At 40.2% G+C, this 16570-nt stretch overlaps 1 protein-coding gene across 1 annotated transcript in view; it reads left to right on the top strand.

The window, feature by feature from the left end:
• The first annotated feature begins 12 nt into the window (after nucleotides 1–12).
• GRB10 (growth factor receptor-bound protein 10) overlaps nucleotides 13–16570 on the top strand; it is a 25197-nt gene continuing 8639 nt past the window's right edge. The window contains exons 1-7 of the mRNA XM_009069419.1: nucleotides 13–249; nucleotides 1110–1266; nucleotides 7004–7119; nucleotides 9131–9205; nucleotides 12303–12440; nucleotides 13523–13633; nucleotides 14826–14924. Coding sequence (XP_009067667.1) covers nucleotides 205–249; nucleotides 1110–1266; nucleotides 7004–7119; nucleotides 9131–9205; nucleotides 12303–12440; nucleotides 13523–13633; nucleotides 14826–14924 — 741 coding nt within the window. The 5' untranslated portion in view covers nucleotides 13–204. The remainder of the gene's footprint in view (nucleotides 250–1109; nucleotides 1267–7003; nucleotides 7120–9130; nucleotides 9206–12302; nucleotides 12441–13522; nucleotides 13634–14825; nucleotides 14925–16570) is intronic.

Here is a 16570-nt window from a genome sequence, read left to right as displayed (position 1 = left end):
CGCAAAGATTGCGTGTAACCCTTTGAGTGGAGCTCTGGCAGAGTTGTTTCCCTCCCCAGAAACAGTCCCCATAGCAGGGGCTACGTGACAGGTAGGGCACGGCCGCCCGCTGGCACCGCGGCACCCCGGGGCACGGCCGCAGGCTGCAGAGGGTCGGCGGAGGCAGAGAACTAACTCTCTCTCAAGAGGCAATCCCTATTTAAAATGCCATCTTGTTCTTCCGACTGCTGCCTTTTACGTGCCGTTGAGGTAAGATTTTCCATATCGAATTACCCTCCGGGTTTTTGTTAGATTCGCCTTCTCTCGCTAGGATGCGGAGCGTTTTAAACGGGGAGTTCATTTAAATTTGGGACCTGCACGTTCGCCCGGAGAAATAATTTTGCGGCAAGTGTCTCTCGCTGGAGCAGAACAATGCAAAGAGGGAAGCATCTGTATAATTCAGGAGGTGGGGAGAAGGTTCCTGACTTGTTCTCTCATCCCCATTAATATTTAGGATGTGCAGCGTATGCACATTCGGTTTCGAACTACTTTCAAGCTAGGATCAAAAGAGAAGTCAGGGCAGGGAGAGAAATGTGTGGACTGTGCTAGGTAATTGATCCGCCGGCAAACTGCAAGTGGGACTTCCCCGTGTGAAACAATCAAAAGTTAGTGGGGAACAGGAGAGCCATTTTTAATCTTCGGGGTCTCGGCCTGCTCCTCTGAGAATGTTCAGAGGCCTCCGATGGGATCGCAAAGAAAATCGTGTGTGTTTGACTGGATGTAATTTCTCTCGCCCGCTGTTGCCAAAGTACTCTCTCGACATTGTTTCACGTTTGCTAACCTTACACAGCTTTATACAGAACCTGCTCTCTCACTTTTTCTGTGTACGTGGTCATATTAACCCTGCTGAATCTTTGTTTAGTGCAGGGAGGTGTTGGGGAGGGGGGAGGGGAAATAGGGCTAGGGGGCATCGAGGGAAAGTGTTATAAAGTGAATCATCCATTTCATTTGTCCTGGCTGCCAAGGTGCCTGGAACCCTCATGCCAAGAGGATGATGCTTTTCTACAGTAGCTGTGTGGTTTGCCTATGTTCAGAGCTGTTGATCTGTAAGTGTACCCTTTATGTTGCAGGATGTAAAAGTCTTTAGTGAAGATGGAACAAGCAAAGTGGTCGAGATTCTAGCAGACATGACAGCCAGGGACCTCTGTCAGCTGCTCGTTTACAAAAGTCATTGTGTGGATGATAACAGCTGGACTCTAGTGGAGCATCACCCTCACCTAGGATTAGGTAGGGAATGGTCAAAGGGGTGGCATGGTTACCTGGGAACATAAAATATGTGTAATTCGTATAAATGTGCTTCCAGACGGAACATCTTCTTTCCACTGCTTTTATTTGTACAATTAGCTGAAGTCACATACGTGCTTTTTGTGTATTGCAATTTGATGTGTTAAGCGTTTAAGCCATTTTAAGTCCTTCTCTTATTTCCCATCCTCTGTTTTTTTATTATATATAAAAAAAGAATTGTCTAATCTTCACGCTAGTGCTCTGTTGCTACCTTACTGTGTCTGAAGCTATTGCAAATAAACAGCTTAGGCAAATTAAGCTTGATCCTTAGAGTATGGTCCTGTGAAACAGCTCAGCTCATCACCAGCTGGGAGACCTGGGTGAACAGACTCAGCTTTGCATACCTACAGTAATGCTTATGAAAGCTAGACATGGTGAGGTGGGGGAGGGGGTTAGCTAAACTTGACTTCAGGCAGGGAAAAAATGGTGGCACCACCCGCAAATCCATGGGCAATTTCTGGACCAGCAGTGGCATCTGCTCTCCAGGCAGCAGCTCCTCCACCTGATTGAAATTAAGGTGTCATGGTTACAGTTTCAAGAAGGCAGCCAGAGGAAGAACCGTGGGGAATTAAATAATACTGTGAATTGGTTTAATTACAGTACCTGAAAGGATCTCATGTTATTCAGTCTTGCTTTTCCTGTTATTTTGTTGCACTGATTAGTTGCAGGGTTCTGCTCTGCAGCTTGCAACTGCGTATCGCTCAGATAACGCTATCTATGATTCTATGTAGCATACAATAACGCTTTGGGAAGTGTAGCAATTGGAGTATTACTCGATATACTTCACGGGGAATTTTTTTCTAGAAAACAGAGGAAGACAAATCATAAGCTGCGAGCACCAGCACTGGAATTGTGAATGCTATCTGTAGCTAACCAGAGGGGGGTTTATGTCTAAAAATGTAATTCAGAGCCCTTACAAATAAAAAAAAAAAAAAAAGAAACAATTTGCTGGAAATGTGATGCCCTAAACCAGTACTGTTAAATGCTGATAAATTCACTGCTGTGCAGACTAACACTTACAAAAACCCAAACCCCATAGGATAGCCTGATAATTTAATGGTTTTGTTATCTCTCCTAATGTAGAAATATGTGAAAAAATAAAGATGAAACACTCACTTGGTGTATGTTTCTGATACACTTTCGGTTCTGAGGACATAGGACAAGGTGAAGAATTAAGGTATAAATTACAGAACCTTTATCTCCGTAGCTTAGTATGCCACATGCACTTCTAAAAACCTTTACAAATTTTCAGTTTTATCAATGCTCATTAAACTACCAGACTCTTTTTCTATATTCTCTTTCCCATCATTGCTGATTACCAAGGTATTGTGTAAACAGAAGCCTTCTCCTTTGTAACCAACATCCTTCTCCTGCCAGATTCATTCAATGATGCCACAATTCAGTGTTTGTGACATCACAATAGCTTCCATGGTGACTAATTGTGCTGTCAAACTCTGGTGTGTGACATCTCTGAATGAATCGGGCAGGAGGCTGATTAGGAAATCAAAAGCTTCTGTTTACACACAAATAACTTGGTAATTAACAATGATGGGAAAAGTGCAAGATACTTATCGGGCTGCATTTATATACATAGGGACCTGCCTGCCTTGGACCTCTGTTTCACACTGAAGCACAAAGCAGGCTTCCAGAGGAGCAGGGTGTGCAGGTTGGAGCTTCAGTAGCCACCAAACTTTGTTCCGCAGAGACTGCTCCAGGGCTGTCCTCTCTAGGCCATGTAGTCGCTCTGTGTGAAAAGTAATGCAACCTTTGGGGCTCTAAAGCAAACAGACAAAAAAGTATTTAAAGAATCAAAAGAGATGTAATTATACGGATTTCACATATTTGAAAGGATGTGGACAGAAAAGGAAATAAATGAGTTCATTTAACAAGAGACAACATCATGCAGTTTCTTGTATTTGATGACCAAAGTATACACTGTGACATGTTCAATAAACTTTAAATACCAACTTTCACGCATCCACCAGTTTTGGTTGCAGTTTGACTTTTTTTGTTATTTGGCTGCTTATTTCTTTCAAGCTTCTCAATAGCTTAAGTGCTTCTCTGTTTTTCAGAGACTATCAAATCAAGCTACTAATGTGTCTGCACCCTAGGTGAAGTTATTATCAGTTGTCTGATGTTCCATATTTCCCCCTCTAGATGTAGGATTGCTAGTATAAGTATGAAACAATGGTGAATAAGTGCTTTCCAGTGTGGAAAGAAATATGGTTTAAGAACAGTGAGAATTCTGTGTTTCCAGAAGACATTATTTCTTCCACAATACATCCTTGCTGACTTAATGCTGTAGGTGGTAATCTTGAAGCCGACCAAAAGAGAGGAGCTCCTTCATTTAATTCACTATCTTTTTCTTTCCCCGTGATCTTGCCTAATACTGCTTTCCAAAAGAGCTCAGTTTGCAGAACCAGTTCATCTTTATATTATTGGGCAGACTGAGCACAGGATCAAATTTTTGAAGCCAGCTGCATATTTATCATTGCAGTGGTCTTCTAGGTCCCACCTTGTGTGGAAGCCTGACCCGACTGCTTACTTTGCACATGTAGTCAAGTATATTCCAAATAGCACGTGTGCTTGCAAGGAACTTCAAGTAGCTATTGGACTGCACAAAGTATTAGTGTTCTCCCTGGAGGCAATGTTGTGACAATTTACCGTCAGAGTTTCTTAGATCTGACATTTGAAAGTGGTTCCTGTTGCACCGTACCACTGTACCAAAGCATTTTGTGGTCGAGATTTAAGCAGTCTGTAAAACTTGAATTGGTCCCATTATTTCATTTACTACTAAAAATACACCTAACCTGTTCATAAAATGTGGTGTTTTCTCTATGTGCTACTCCATGCTTAACTATCATCGCTTAGGACGGGGACAGATCTCTGTATTGGACATTAACAGAAATAATAATGATGAAGACATGTCATGATAGTATGTGTCTGGACACTGAAAGAATCCCTACCTACATGTTTCATTTTTCCAGCTCCAGAATTGACTGTACATCTTATGAAATACAGGTGGAGCGGGAAAGAAAAGTAGTAGGGTTCTGAAATATGTGAGGGTTAGAGGAAAGCATTGCTGCAGTTTTGTATATAGATTTTCTTGTTTACCTGAGCATTGATTTGCGTTAGTGGGAATGAATTGAAAGTGGAACAGTTAGACACTAACTGCTTGCTAAAACACAAAAACAAGGAGGGCTATTTCCTACGAGGGTCCACCTGTCATTCGTAGTGACTCTTTAGCTGGGAATTTTGGGCCATGCCTGTGAGTTGTTCATGATGGAATCCTGCTCCTTTTCCCTCCTTGTATCACTGTTCCAATTCTATAGAAGTTTTGATAACAATACAGAGTGATTTGGGGGGAAAAAACACGTCTGTGCTTCTAGCAAGTGTGTAGAGGAGACTGAGTGGAGCCTATCAGATAAACTGAAAGGACACATTTCTGGTCACTTCAGCAGCAATGCCACTTCAAGACAGACTGACCTATTGAACTTAACAGGCTGACATCTGTGCTTCTAGTTTTGTAGCAGGAAGCTCAAAGCAGGGCTGAGGCTGAGTTGCTCATGTGTCAAGTGGCAGTTCATCCCATTTGTACTAACTGAGGACAAATTACCAAGGACTTCCCAAGTGTGCAACTTCTATGAAGTAGTAGCAAATTGTCCAGGACTGGGTTTTTTTAACATGCATGTGCTATGAAGTGCTGCACCTTTTCTCCAAGATGGCTTTTACCATCAATATGAAAATACAAACATTAAATCAGTGGGAGTATCGCCACAGAATCTCAAAAGGGTCTTGATTTACTAACAGAATATCTAGGTCAGTTGTCTGAAGCATCTTCGAAAGAGGCACTGAATATATCTAACCATCAAAATACAAAACCAATGTATAGATTGGTTTATCTATACTGCATTTCCTCAGAACAGAATGAAGTTTGTCCCTGCCCTTAGGTGTGCAATTTTCACTGCATTAGGAAAGTGAAGACCACAACTTTGTGTGGTGGCAGAAGCAGACAAGTAACAGGACTTGTGGCCTTTTAGGATTCTCACTGTGATGAAGTTTCATACCAATGAAATTAAATGTTTTTAGAGGAAGCGTAATTTAAAAAACAGGCCCTCCACCCTCATAGACCCACCATCCTCATCACAATGTGGAGGAGATTTGACTTAACTAGTTGCTTAAAACCACGATAGTAGAAACATAGCAGCAGCAATACCTGAAATTTCACCTGTGAAGCCCCTAGATAATGTGGAGGTTTAGGTAATGAATGCTGAGGTGGTGCAAAATGTCTTTAATAAACAGCCACCAGTAGCAGTATTGTTGCACCTATTGCTCCAAGAACTACTCCTTAAAAGTGGTGTTATGTCTAATGCACTAAGAAACAGTTCTTTATTTGAGAGCAGGCCACAATGGAAATTTTTCAATGAAAACACAATCTATAACAATGCTGGACATCACAAATGCACAGTAAATGCTGAAGTCATCAATGAGCTGGTGGTGACTGACAGCCTAAATGCAGGTGAAAAAGACAATGGGATCATTCAGACATAGGTTAAATTTTCAATCAAACAACATACATTGATCTTCTAAATTCAGTATTTCAAGTGACATTTCAAGAGCTTGCTACTTTTTGAGATGCCAGTGACTGCTTGCTCTCTATCCTGAAAACACTCCAAGAGAGCTTGGGTTGCACCCTGGAATTTCTAACTGTAGGAATGCAAGGATGCAAGAACACGATGTGGGGAAGGGACTCTCCAAACTTCTTTAGTCAGCAAGTCAGATGCATTTTGTTTAAAGCTTTGCAAAATTTATGTTTTGTTTGACCTCAATTTTAATTTCCTCTTATATAGGGGTTGAAAGCACTGACTACTTAAAACTTTTGAAAAATACCAAAATATTTTCTCGGAAAGTTCTGAAGGCTTGCCAAGATAATGAGTTCATTAAGTAGTGCACACTTAGCCAGTTGCCTTCTTTTGAGTTACTGCTTTCAGTGAATTGGATTTGTTAAGCTATCTGTTCATGCTTTGATGTGCCATTCTTTTGACCAGAGAAGTGGTGGTTATGGGGAGTTACCTTGTAACCAAATCTAGAGCAGAAAATTGCCCTGTCATGTGTACAAAACATTTGTCTCTGTCAGTATTCCTGTAAAGTAGATCCTGTGACCTCTTTCATAATAAACCCCATTGTCTAGCATCTACAATAAAGGCCTGGAGTTCACCTTGAAATGAACTGGTTTTATAGAGTGCGATCAAATAGGACACTGTATTTCTGTGATAGTTCAAGACCTAATGGTGGCTTTTCTGTAACTTTTCCCCCCCTTAAATCTGTCCACCTTTCCACTTCCATAACATTCAACCAGCACCAAAAGAAGGGGTTTGTCTGTATTACTTAAGCTGCTGCACATAGAATATCTACAGTTCTTTTCTTTCTTAAAAGTCTCTCCTTATGAAGCCCTGGGATAGGAAATCTTAGAAGAACACTGCCATATAATGTTAAACTTTGTAATGCTTTACAAATAAAGTGTTGCCTCTTGGCAATATGGTTTGAAAGCTGGAATGTTTTGCTAGTTTCTTAAAAGGTAATGGAATTACACTGGGTTGTTTTAATCCTGTTCTTTGGAAGCTGGTCTCGCTGCTTCTGCTGGTTGGCTGTGTGCTAATATCGTGTTCTTTTTCCACAGAGAGGTGCTTGGAAGATCATGAACTCATAGTTCAAGTTGAGTCCACAATGGGAAGTGAAAGTAAATTTTTGTTCAGGAAGAATTACGCAAAATACGAATTTTTCAAAAATCCCATGGTGAGTCTCATTACTTAGTTGTTTACACCACAGAGGGGTGGATTGCAGTAACATTGCTGGGCACTGTTATGTCTTAAACATCTATTATAAAAAAAACAGGCAACCAACTAACAGAATTCTTTCCAAAGAAATTTTAACCAATGTTTAAATTCCTTGTACTCTCCTCCCAGCCTAAAAACCGCAAGTGTTTTCAAGTTACCAAATATACTTGTTTCAAAATGGCTGTTGTTATGTTGGAGAGTGACCAACACAAGGAAATCTTTGAAGATAATGAGTAAATTGCACTTCTGTTTATTTTCCTTAAAGCAACAAAGTTACTTGATTTGAAGTAAATCGATTGCATAACATACAGTATTCAGACCTTTTCGTTTCTGACAGTAATAATTTAAAACAAACGAACAAAACTCACTAGATAACCCCTAAAACACTTACTATGTACACGGAATTTCCAGTTTATCATTATACATACAGAAAATTTTTCACCTATGGCTGTGCTTGACTAGTGTGCTCTGCCTTCTTTACTGACCATAGTAGCTTGCCCTCTCTGTCCTTATGTATATCCATGCTTGAAAAGTATCGTATGTCATAGCTATAATTATTCCTGTCTTTGTAAGATCCTTTGAATGTTGTAATTTTAAACTGGCTTATTTGGGGATGATTTTTCACATATCATCTAAACAATTAAGTTGGAATGAACCGTTGACATGAACCAAGGTCAGCTAGTGTGACCCATCTAGGTAGCCAAAGCAGGATTGTCCAGAGGTGGTTAGGGAAGAACAGATTTTGGGTCAGTCAGGCATTTGTGGTGCCAGAAGAATAAGATACATGAGGTCACATGTAAACTCATTGCTGAAGTAGCTGCGGATGATAAATTCCTTCCTTGCCTCATAGATGCTAATGCACAGTTGCTGCATCCTCGCACGTGTGCTTGCATGTACATTTGTCATCTGCTAGTGCTTGTTTCAGAGTCTGTGCCTTGACTTACTGTGTGAAATGTTTCTGAACATGGAGTGTTTGTAATTTTTCACTTCTGTTGATCTTCCCATCTGATAACCTATCTGAGTGTTGTACAGAAGTTTTGGTATCATAGGAGCTAGCAGGCACATTGGTTTCATGTGGTATATTTTAATTAATAACAGAGTATGGGAGTAAACCCCAGAATGCTTGGCATTCAGTCCCAGGCTCCTGCAATCACAGAATAAATCATTCTTTTGGTGTAAGAATGTGAAGGCTCCCTATCCGTTGCATTAGCTGTTGCCATATGGCACTGTTTCTACTCAAGAGGCTGGTAAATGTTAGCTTTCATAACTCGTTGTGCAACTTACCTGGCAGAAGGGTGATTCCTCTTCAGCCCTTCTCTTTGTGCCCTAAAGACCAAACTTTATATTGCCTGAAGAGTGATGTATATTCTAAACTGGAAGTGCTTTCGTTGTGATTCATCTTGTTATAATCAGTCATTGTTTTATTTCAGGTATTTCTGCATGTCTCCGTGCTTCAAATAGCATTTAAAGACTTCCAGAATCACTTCATGTCATTGCTGTGTATAGTAAATTCAGCATACCAGATTATATAGGCATTTTAAAACATGGCAAATTAAAGGGGGACTGGAGGAATAAATCTGAAGTCCAGTCATTGATGCAATAAACAAGGAGTCTCTGCATACTCAGTCTGCAGGACCATTCATCCTGTCTTTTGCAAGAAAGTACAAGCTGCTAGAGATCCCCAAAAGCCCTCAGTAGAAGAGGAAGTGATGGGAAAATGCACTTATGAAATGCTGCATATCAGATATTTAAAAAACCCACAATCTGTCTGCATGGGCATCTGGTGAACAGAAGGAAGGGAAGAACTGTACTTGAAAGCCCTAGTATTACTTTCTGTGTCAGGGGATCTCCAAATTGATTTAATAGTGGTAGTTCCAAAAAATGAATGACTGGAAGAAAATCTCACTAGTTCTATGTAAGAGCATTCAAATATAATGTGACTTCCAATTGTCTTCTCTTTTTTTGTTTAGAATTTCTTTCCAGAGCAGATGGTTGCCTGGTGTCAGCAAACAAATGGCAGTATCCCACAGTCACAACTTTTGCAGGTACTGTAAATTATCTGTACGGACAAAGAAAGTTTTGGAGCTGGAGGGGAGAGGTTGAGAGGAAGGAAGGGGAGAATTTCAGAGGTCTGGAAATAGTTGGTCAGAGAAAGACCAGTGTAGTGAGTTAGCATATGGTGCTAGTGTTGAAAATATCTGACAAAGATCTTACCCAATGGCACTGAGGTGTGAGTTATAAACACAAAGTATTCATAGCTATGGTCATACATACTTGTTCCATTAATATTCAACTTACTCTGTGGGTACCTGGTTTGGCCACCTCATGTTGCTCCTAAAACAGTCTTGGCAGATATATTTCTAGAAAAACAAATATACCTTTTATAAAAAGTGGAATAGAAGTACTCTTCTATACTCCACATCATAGTACAGGAGAAAGTGTAAAACTGCATGTGTATATTAGAAGATGAATTTGAGATGATGAGAGGTTTTGCTTTTGCTTTTTATGTCCCATGTTTGCAGCTGGCAGAAATTAACAATAAGGACCAACTTCCCTATGGTTCAGCCAACTAGCTGCTCTTTTGTATAGAAAAATAGTGCCCTAAGAAGTAAGTGCAAGTAGAAATTTGTATATAGTATCTGCAAAGTAATCCCATTTAAAGCTCCCCAGGTTAAATTACAAGGTTGTGTACCTTATGCATATGTGTTGGTAGAGTTGTGTAATCTGTGTGGTAGTGGCACAAGTGCTGAGTTTTGATGTCACTGTAGAGTTTCTTGCTTGCTCATGAAGGAACCGTGGTGGTGGCACAGTTGGTTGGCTTCCAGGAATGGTGCTGAAGGGTGGGCTATCTCTCTATCAGTAACTCATTCCCTTAAATCTCTTGATTTTAGCACTCTGATCTAAACCCCACGGTCTAAATCTTTTTCACTTCAGTTGTTTTTTCAAACTGGAGACATTCAACTCAGGAGGCCAAATTAAAACACAGTTTATTAAAAATGTACTGTGTTAAGAATATAAGATATAAATACATATCTATAAGACCACAATGCCTGTAAAACAGTGCCACAAATAACAGGCAGATTATAAAGCAGAAGGCACAAATACACGAAGAATGTATGCATACAAATAACTGATTTCAGCTTGATTTCTGTAATTTTGCATGTTTGCAAATATGCATTGACCCTCTGTTTAAATACAAGTTTCCACTGACTTTTGAACCACTGCTCTTATTTTGTCCCATAACCATATCAAAATCCATTAAATACTGGTCCACTGAGAAGAATTTAAAATATCAACATCCACTGTCAGCTAGGAAATAAAAAAAAAGTCAAGCCAGTTTCTGGAATTAAAAATGAAAGTCATGTGCAATGAGGTTGTAATCAGAAACCAAAACTGGCATGGACTGGCATTGCCACAGGCTGGTAGAAAGAGAGATGTTCACATCTTGGACCCTTTCCTGTAGCATAAGGAGAGAATTGAGTTTGCTTGTTAATACAAGCAGCAGGATTCCCTAGAAGAGCATGATGTTCTTGAAGACGGAAAAGTTTTGAACCTAGGGTAGCTCATGTGGTAACGAAAGGAAAACCTTATAACCTTGTGAGATATGAGACATTGCTTCTGGGAAGGCTCAGTTAGGTACAGTCCTGGAAAAGCATAAGTCACGGGGCTTAACAGTACAAGAGGGAGGGAGAAAGAGGAACCATTCTCTGTGGTTTGTTATTTAACCATTAAAAAGCAACCGTCCTTAAAGCATTTATATTAACTACTCCTTCCCTTTTAAAAAACACACAACTGTTTTTCAAAATTTCAATGGCAGCTGTAATTTATTGAAGGTAAACACCCTGTAGCCTGGTGTTGAGCGTATTGCATCTGAGGCCACCTTAAACACTGAGCAATTCCACTGTTTTTAGTTATGGACAAAACAGGGAAGAATATTAAATATTATCTCATGATATCATATACTGCATTAAGAGCTAGTTTTTTAGTCTTAACAATGGCATTAAAATCAGCAGCATCTGTTTTCCCTAGTCCCAGTCTGGCTTAGATATGCTAAAAAAGCTTGCATCTTAGTTTACTTTTGTTTTATCTGACTGGACAAAAAGAATATAGTCTTATTTTGGTCTTTCCCTTTCACAGCTGAGAAGTGGGTTCATAGTACAAAAAGGAGGAAAATTGACTGTTCTTTTCCATTCTGTTAGATGAGATGGGGAAGAGGACTGGAAAAAAAATTAGGTTTTAATGCAAGTAATAATTCTGACACAGGGCACTGATTTTTTGTTTTGTTTCCTGTGGTCATTGTCCACCAAGTAACACCAAAACATAGCTTTCAAGAATTGCAGAGGCATCTAGGTCAAAACCAAGTTTATGCATTTTTCTTCATATTGTTGAATTTATTAAATTCGGCATTTAACTTACTGAGCAAGCCCTCTGTCCTTCAAAACCCTGGCCCATTTTAATAAGGGAGCCATCCATCAATTCTCCTACTATAATTAATGCTTCCTTCCTGTGATATATCACAAATCAAATTATTCCATATGTGGTCCCTCTGATTATGTCAAGAACTTAAATGCTTCTGAATCTTGAAGTCTGGCGTAATTGCTGACACTTATTTGACTGCTCTGCGTTTCATTTTCAGTTAAATATTCGGTTGTCTGTCATACCTGTTGTCTTGGGACAATTTTAATGCCAGAAATCCTGAAATAGACTCTTTCCTTTCAAAACCTTCAGGATAAAGATGGAGATTTTGGCCAATGTTTCCAAGTTAGACAATTTTCCAGAATTGTTGTGGCAAGGTATTATTTTTAAGAAATAATAAGCTTACTTTCATTCCCATTAGATCAGGTGCTAGAAGAATGGGGATACAGAGAAATGGTTAGTTTTTTGGAGATTTCACTATTGGCACAGAATTGGAAGATGTCAGCGGCAGGAGGAGTTAGCTAGGTAGACGCAGTGGGAGGAGCAGGAATATCCATTTTGGTCACAAATCAGATTTAACATCTAGGTCAGTTTAAGCCTAGTGTGAAACTGCACCTCAAGTCAGCAAAGTGATTTGTCATTTACTGCTCTGTTCTGCATATACAGTGACAATTTTATAATACATCTATAGGACACAATCTTCATTTACATTTTGCTCTCCAACAGAACTTTTTAAACTCCAGTAGCTGCCCTGAAATTCAAGGTTTCTTGCATGTGAAAGAGCTGGGTAGGAAATCATGGAAGAAACTGTATGTGTGTTTGAGGAGATCAGGACTTTATTGTTCTACAAAAGGAACTTCAAAGGTAAGATAAGTTGCACAGTACTAGCATGTGAAAGCATTTTCTGCTTTTACAGTGAGTATTTTTTGCTGGTTTTTAGGTATCTCCACACAGTGTTCCCTTTTTTAATTCCATAGAAAAGTAAGCCATGATCAAATGACAGTCAAGCCCTGGGCTCTCAATGCATCAAAACCGGCATATAGTTTTGTTATAGATTCATAGAATGAATTACAGAATTTTAGGGGTTGGAATGGACCTTACACATCATCTAGTCCCAACCCCCTGCCACGGGCAGGGACACGTCCCCACTGCACCAGGTTGCTCAAGGCCTCATCCAGCCTGGCTTTGAACACTGCCATGGTTGGGGCATCCACAGCCTCCCTGGGCAATCTGTGCCAGTGTCTCAACACCCTCACAGTAAAAAATTTCTTCCCTATATCTAACCTAAATTTCACCTCTTTCAATTTATACCCATTGTTCCTTGTCCTATCACTACAGTCCCTAACAAAGAGTCCCTCTTTGACTTTCTCATAGGCCCCTTCAGATACTGGAGGGTTGCCATGAAGTCTCCGTGTAACCTCTTCTCCAGGCTGAACAGTTCCAACTTTCTCAGCCTGTCTTTTTAGGTGCTCTAGTCCTCTTAACAACTTCGTGGCCCTCCACTGGACTTGCTCCAACAGTTCCATGTCCTCCTTATGTTGAGGACACCAGAACTGTATGCACTACTCCAGGTGAGGTCTCACGAGAGCAGAGTAGAAAAAGTGATTTTACTAACAAAGTAAAACCAAACTAGCTTGGTAGTGTCATCACTGTGACTACTGAAGTCATGCTAACTTTCAGATTTCTCTGGAGCAATGTAATAGGCTATGCCATTTTTACTGTGATGTGTTTATGTAAGTATTCTGTAAGCTTCTTGTATCAAGCACCTTTTGCTGGTAGGCTGATATTTAGGATGTGACCAGCCATGTCCACTTGAGGCTGCCTGGGAGAGGAGCAGTGTTCATACAGTGCCCTCTGTTGGAGGCTGGGCTTGAGAGACTGCAAAGCTTGCACAAGACGTTCCAAAACCTTACATTTACCTGTGATAAAACACGTTATTTCCGCAGGAGCCAAGACATTTGCAATTGTTGGCTGACCTAGAAGACAGCAATATCTTCTCCTTGATAGCAGGCAAGAAGTTGTACAATGCACCTGCAGAGTATGGATTTTGTATAAAGGTAAATCTTCCAAGAGTTGAGTCCTTCCAAAGTTCAAAGTGGTGTTGGTAGCTCAGTCACCCCAATCCCCAGCTAAAAATGGGATTTGTATGTAAAACTCTGCAAGCCTTTTCTGTCACGAGGACTTGATCTTTAGCATTTTTCATTTGGCAGGCATGTCCTGTGAATCTTGTCATCATTTTATGTGACACTTTTAACACTTTATCTGGTGCTCCTTTGGTTTGGGAAATTTCTGTGCAAGATCAGCTTAGTGCTGAAGCATGGTATGCCTGGGAGGTGGCCTTGGTTCACCTCACAGATGAAAGCTTTTTCAAGTACTCTAATTGAACAGAAAAGTTTCTGTGGACAGCAAGCACCAAAACTTTATAGCAACAAAGAATCAAGCTCCCATGGGATGTAATTTTACCATTATTGTGGGCTAGAGGTTTGCCTTTATTTAAAGAGGAAAACCATCTTGGAAAATGAAAATAAGAATAAGCAGTTGCCTTTGAAGATTTTTAAAGCTGTTGTGCTGATATATAGGTTTGGAAAGTATTTCAAAGCTTTGAAAAGTGTAATTTTCTGAGATGAAAATAAGGCTGGGAGCTGGTTTTATTGACAGCAGTGAAGTAGTCTCCTTCCTAGCAGCCATTCCAGAGCTAGACAACAAGGGTTTGCATCAAAGAGACTGGCTGCAGGACACATCCTGAACTGATGGCAGCAGACTTTCAGTGAACTTCAGTTATAGAAACTTTGGTTTCTCATCTTGAAATGAGGGCTTATAAAACTTCTCACAGATTTGAAAAAAAAAACCAACAAAGCCCAGAAACCTCAACAACCAAAATCCACAAAACTAAATGCCCTGGTCTGGTTCTGGCATGACCTGAGTACCTTGTTCCTATAAATGCCAGAACTGCAGGTTATTTCAAAGCACAGAGTCATAGAATATCCTGAGCTGGAAGGGACCCATGAGGATCATCAAGTCCAATACCTGAAAGTCAGGAGGCACTGATGTTTATCTTGCTGGACTCAGCTAAGAAAGTTGTTTATTTCAAAGCATGCTTAGCCTCTCCTGAGCTTTAATTCAGGGTGGTGTGAGCTTTTTCTGGCCAGTTCTTAAGATTAATACCATACCTGCCTTTACTCTGCAGTAAGCTTACAGTGTTGTTGGTTTTCTACTGAATGTAGCTGACTTCCCTCTAATACTTTAAAGCCCAACAGAGTGAGAAATGAAACTAAGGAACTGCGGTTGTTGTGTGCTGAAGATGAGCAAAGCAGGACGTGCTGGATGACTGCCTTTCGACTCCTCAAGGTACCTTCTCTCTGCTCCTTGAACAAAACGACACTTAGAGTTAAGTTACATTTGTTATGTTGTTCATGAGAAATTACCTATGCGTTCTTAAACATCATCTGCCTCCAAAACAATACAGCTAAGAGCAAAATGCCTCCTCAGATTTTAAGCACAGGACTGAGGTCTATTCCTTCCATGTACGAATCAAATATCATTTTAGTTTTGGAGCCAAATTTGAGATGCGAATGAATCAAAAAACCTGCTTAACCAAGGTATTTACAAGTTATCATAAAGCTAAAGAAAATGTTTTGATAATGGTAAGTGGTTCTCTTACTAGAACAGAGTGCCTTTTGCAAATTTTTTTCAGTTTTTTGAAGGTTTTAGTAAAAGAAGTAATAAAAATAAATCCTCATGACTCTGGGTGAAAGTTATTTATATCTGTTTGAGAGCAAACAAATTTCTTGATAATATGGCAGGAGGCTTCACTGTTTTTTTAAAATTAAATCAGGATGGAGGGAACTGAGGAGAAAGTTGACTATTTTGTGCCCTTTGAAGCAGAGAACCTCCTGATCTTCACAGGGAAATATGCAGAAATTCTGGTTTGGTTTTAAGTCTTTCCCTGAATATGCTGCCTTTGAAGACTGCCATGTTCTTCTCTGTACATTACTCCGACCTCCCTCATATTAAAGGGAATAGACACATTTATAAAGAAATATAATTAATAGGTTCAGATAATGTGTTTCTAGGTAAAATCCCACGCTCTTACGTGTCGTTATCCTACTCTCTAGTATTCTGTGTCTAAGTGTGACATACAAAATGTGATAAAATATAGAGGCAACGCACGTAGTGGGACTGTGGTACTTGATACTTGACCATCAAAATAGGATGGAGAGCTTTGAGTTTTGTCGACTTTGGCTCTCTTGGTAGCAAACAGATAATTTCAGGTTTGGAAATGAGAGCATGACTGTTCCCTCCAGCCAATGAGGTCAGCACACCAGTGTCCTGCCAGTGGCTGCTGTGTGCCAGGCTGTGCCCAAACTGGGACATGCAGCCAGGGGCACTGTGAGCATTTCATCTCTCTGTCCTGGATGAACAGAGTTGCAGTTCCTGCCTAAGCAGCAGCCCACATCAGCAAAGCCTTCACGTCCCTTTCTGCTAAAATGCCCTTTTCCCCAGCAGTGTTTCACACCCACCCACTGAAGAAGATGCATTCCGGCAGTGGGCATCCAAGGAGCTGAAAGGCAGTGTGTGCATTGGATAGAGTATAGGGTTTTATCACTTCCCAGTCCACATGTGGCATTGACTAAGAGAAGCCAGCGAGATTCCTATTGCTGCATGAGCATCATTTATTCCTCCCCTCACTTTCAAAAAAAAGTTTATCTCATTTTTTTATCCTCAAGGCATGACAAGTGTTTGCTACAATTACCTGTTCCTCTCCCCATGCATGTGTGCATTGGATAGAGTATAGGGTTTTATCACTTCCCAGTCCACATGTGGCATTGACTAAGAGAAGCCAGCGAGATTCCTATTGCTGCATGAGCATCATTTATTCCTCCCCTCACTTTCAAAAAAAAGTTTATCTCATTTTTTTATCCTCAAGGCATGACAAGTGTTTGCTACAATTACCTGTTCCTCTCCCCATGCAGACTGTGCTTCAAATCCTGTAA

Source organism: Acanthisitta chloris, unplaced genomic scaffold (assembly GCF_000695815.1).
Source record: "Acanthisitta chloris isolate BGI_N310 unplaced genomic scaffold, ASM69581v1 scaffold42392, whole genome shotgun sequence".
Lineage (NCBI taxonomy): Eukaryota > Metazoa > Chordata > Aves > Passeriformes > Acanthisittidae > Acanthisitta > Acanthisitta chloris.
This window is presented reverse-complemented; position numbering and strand designations above follow the sequence as displayed.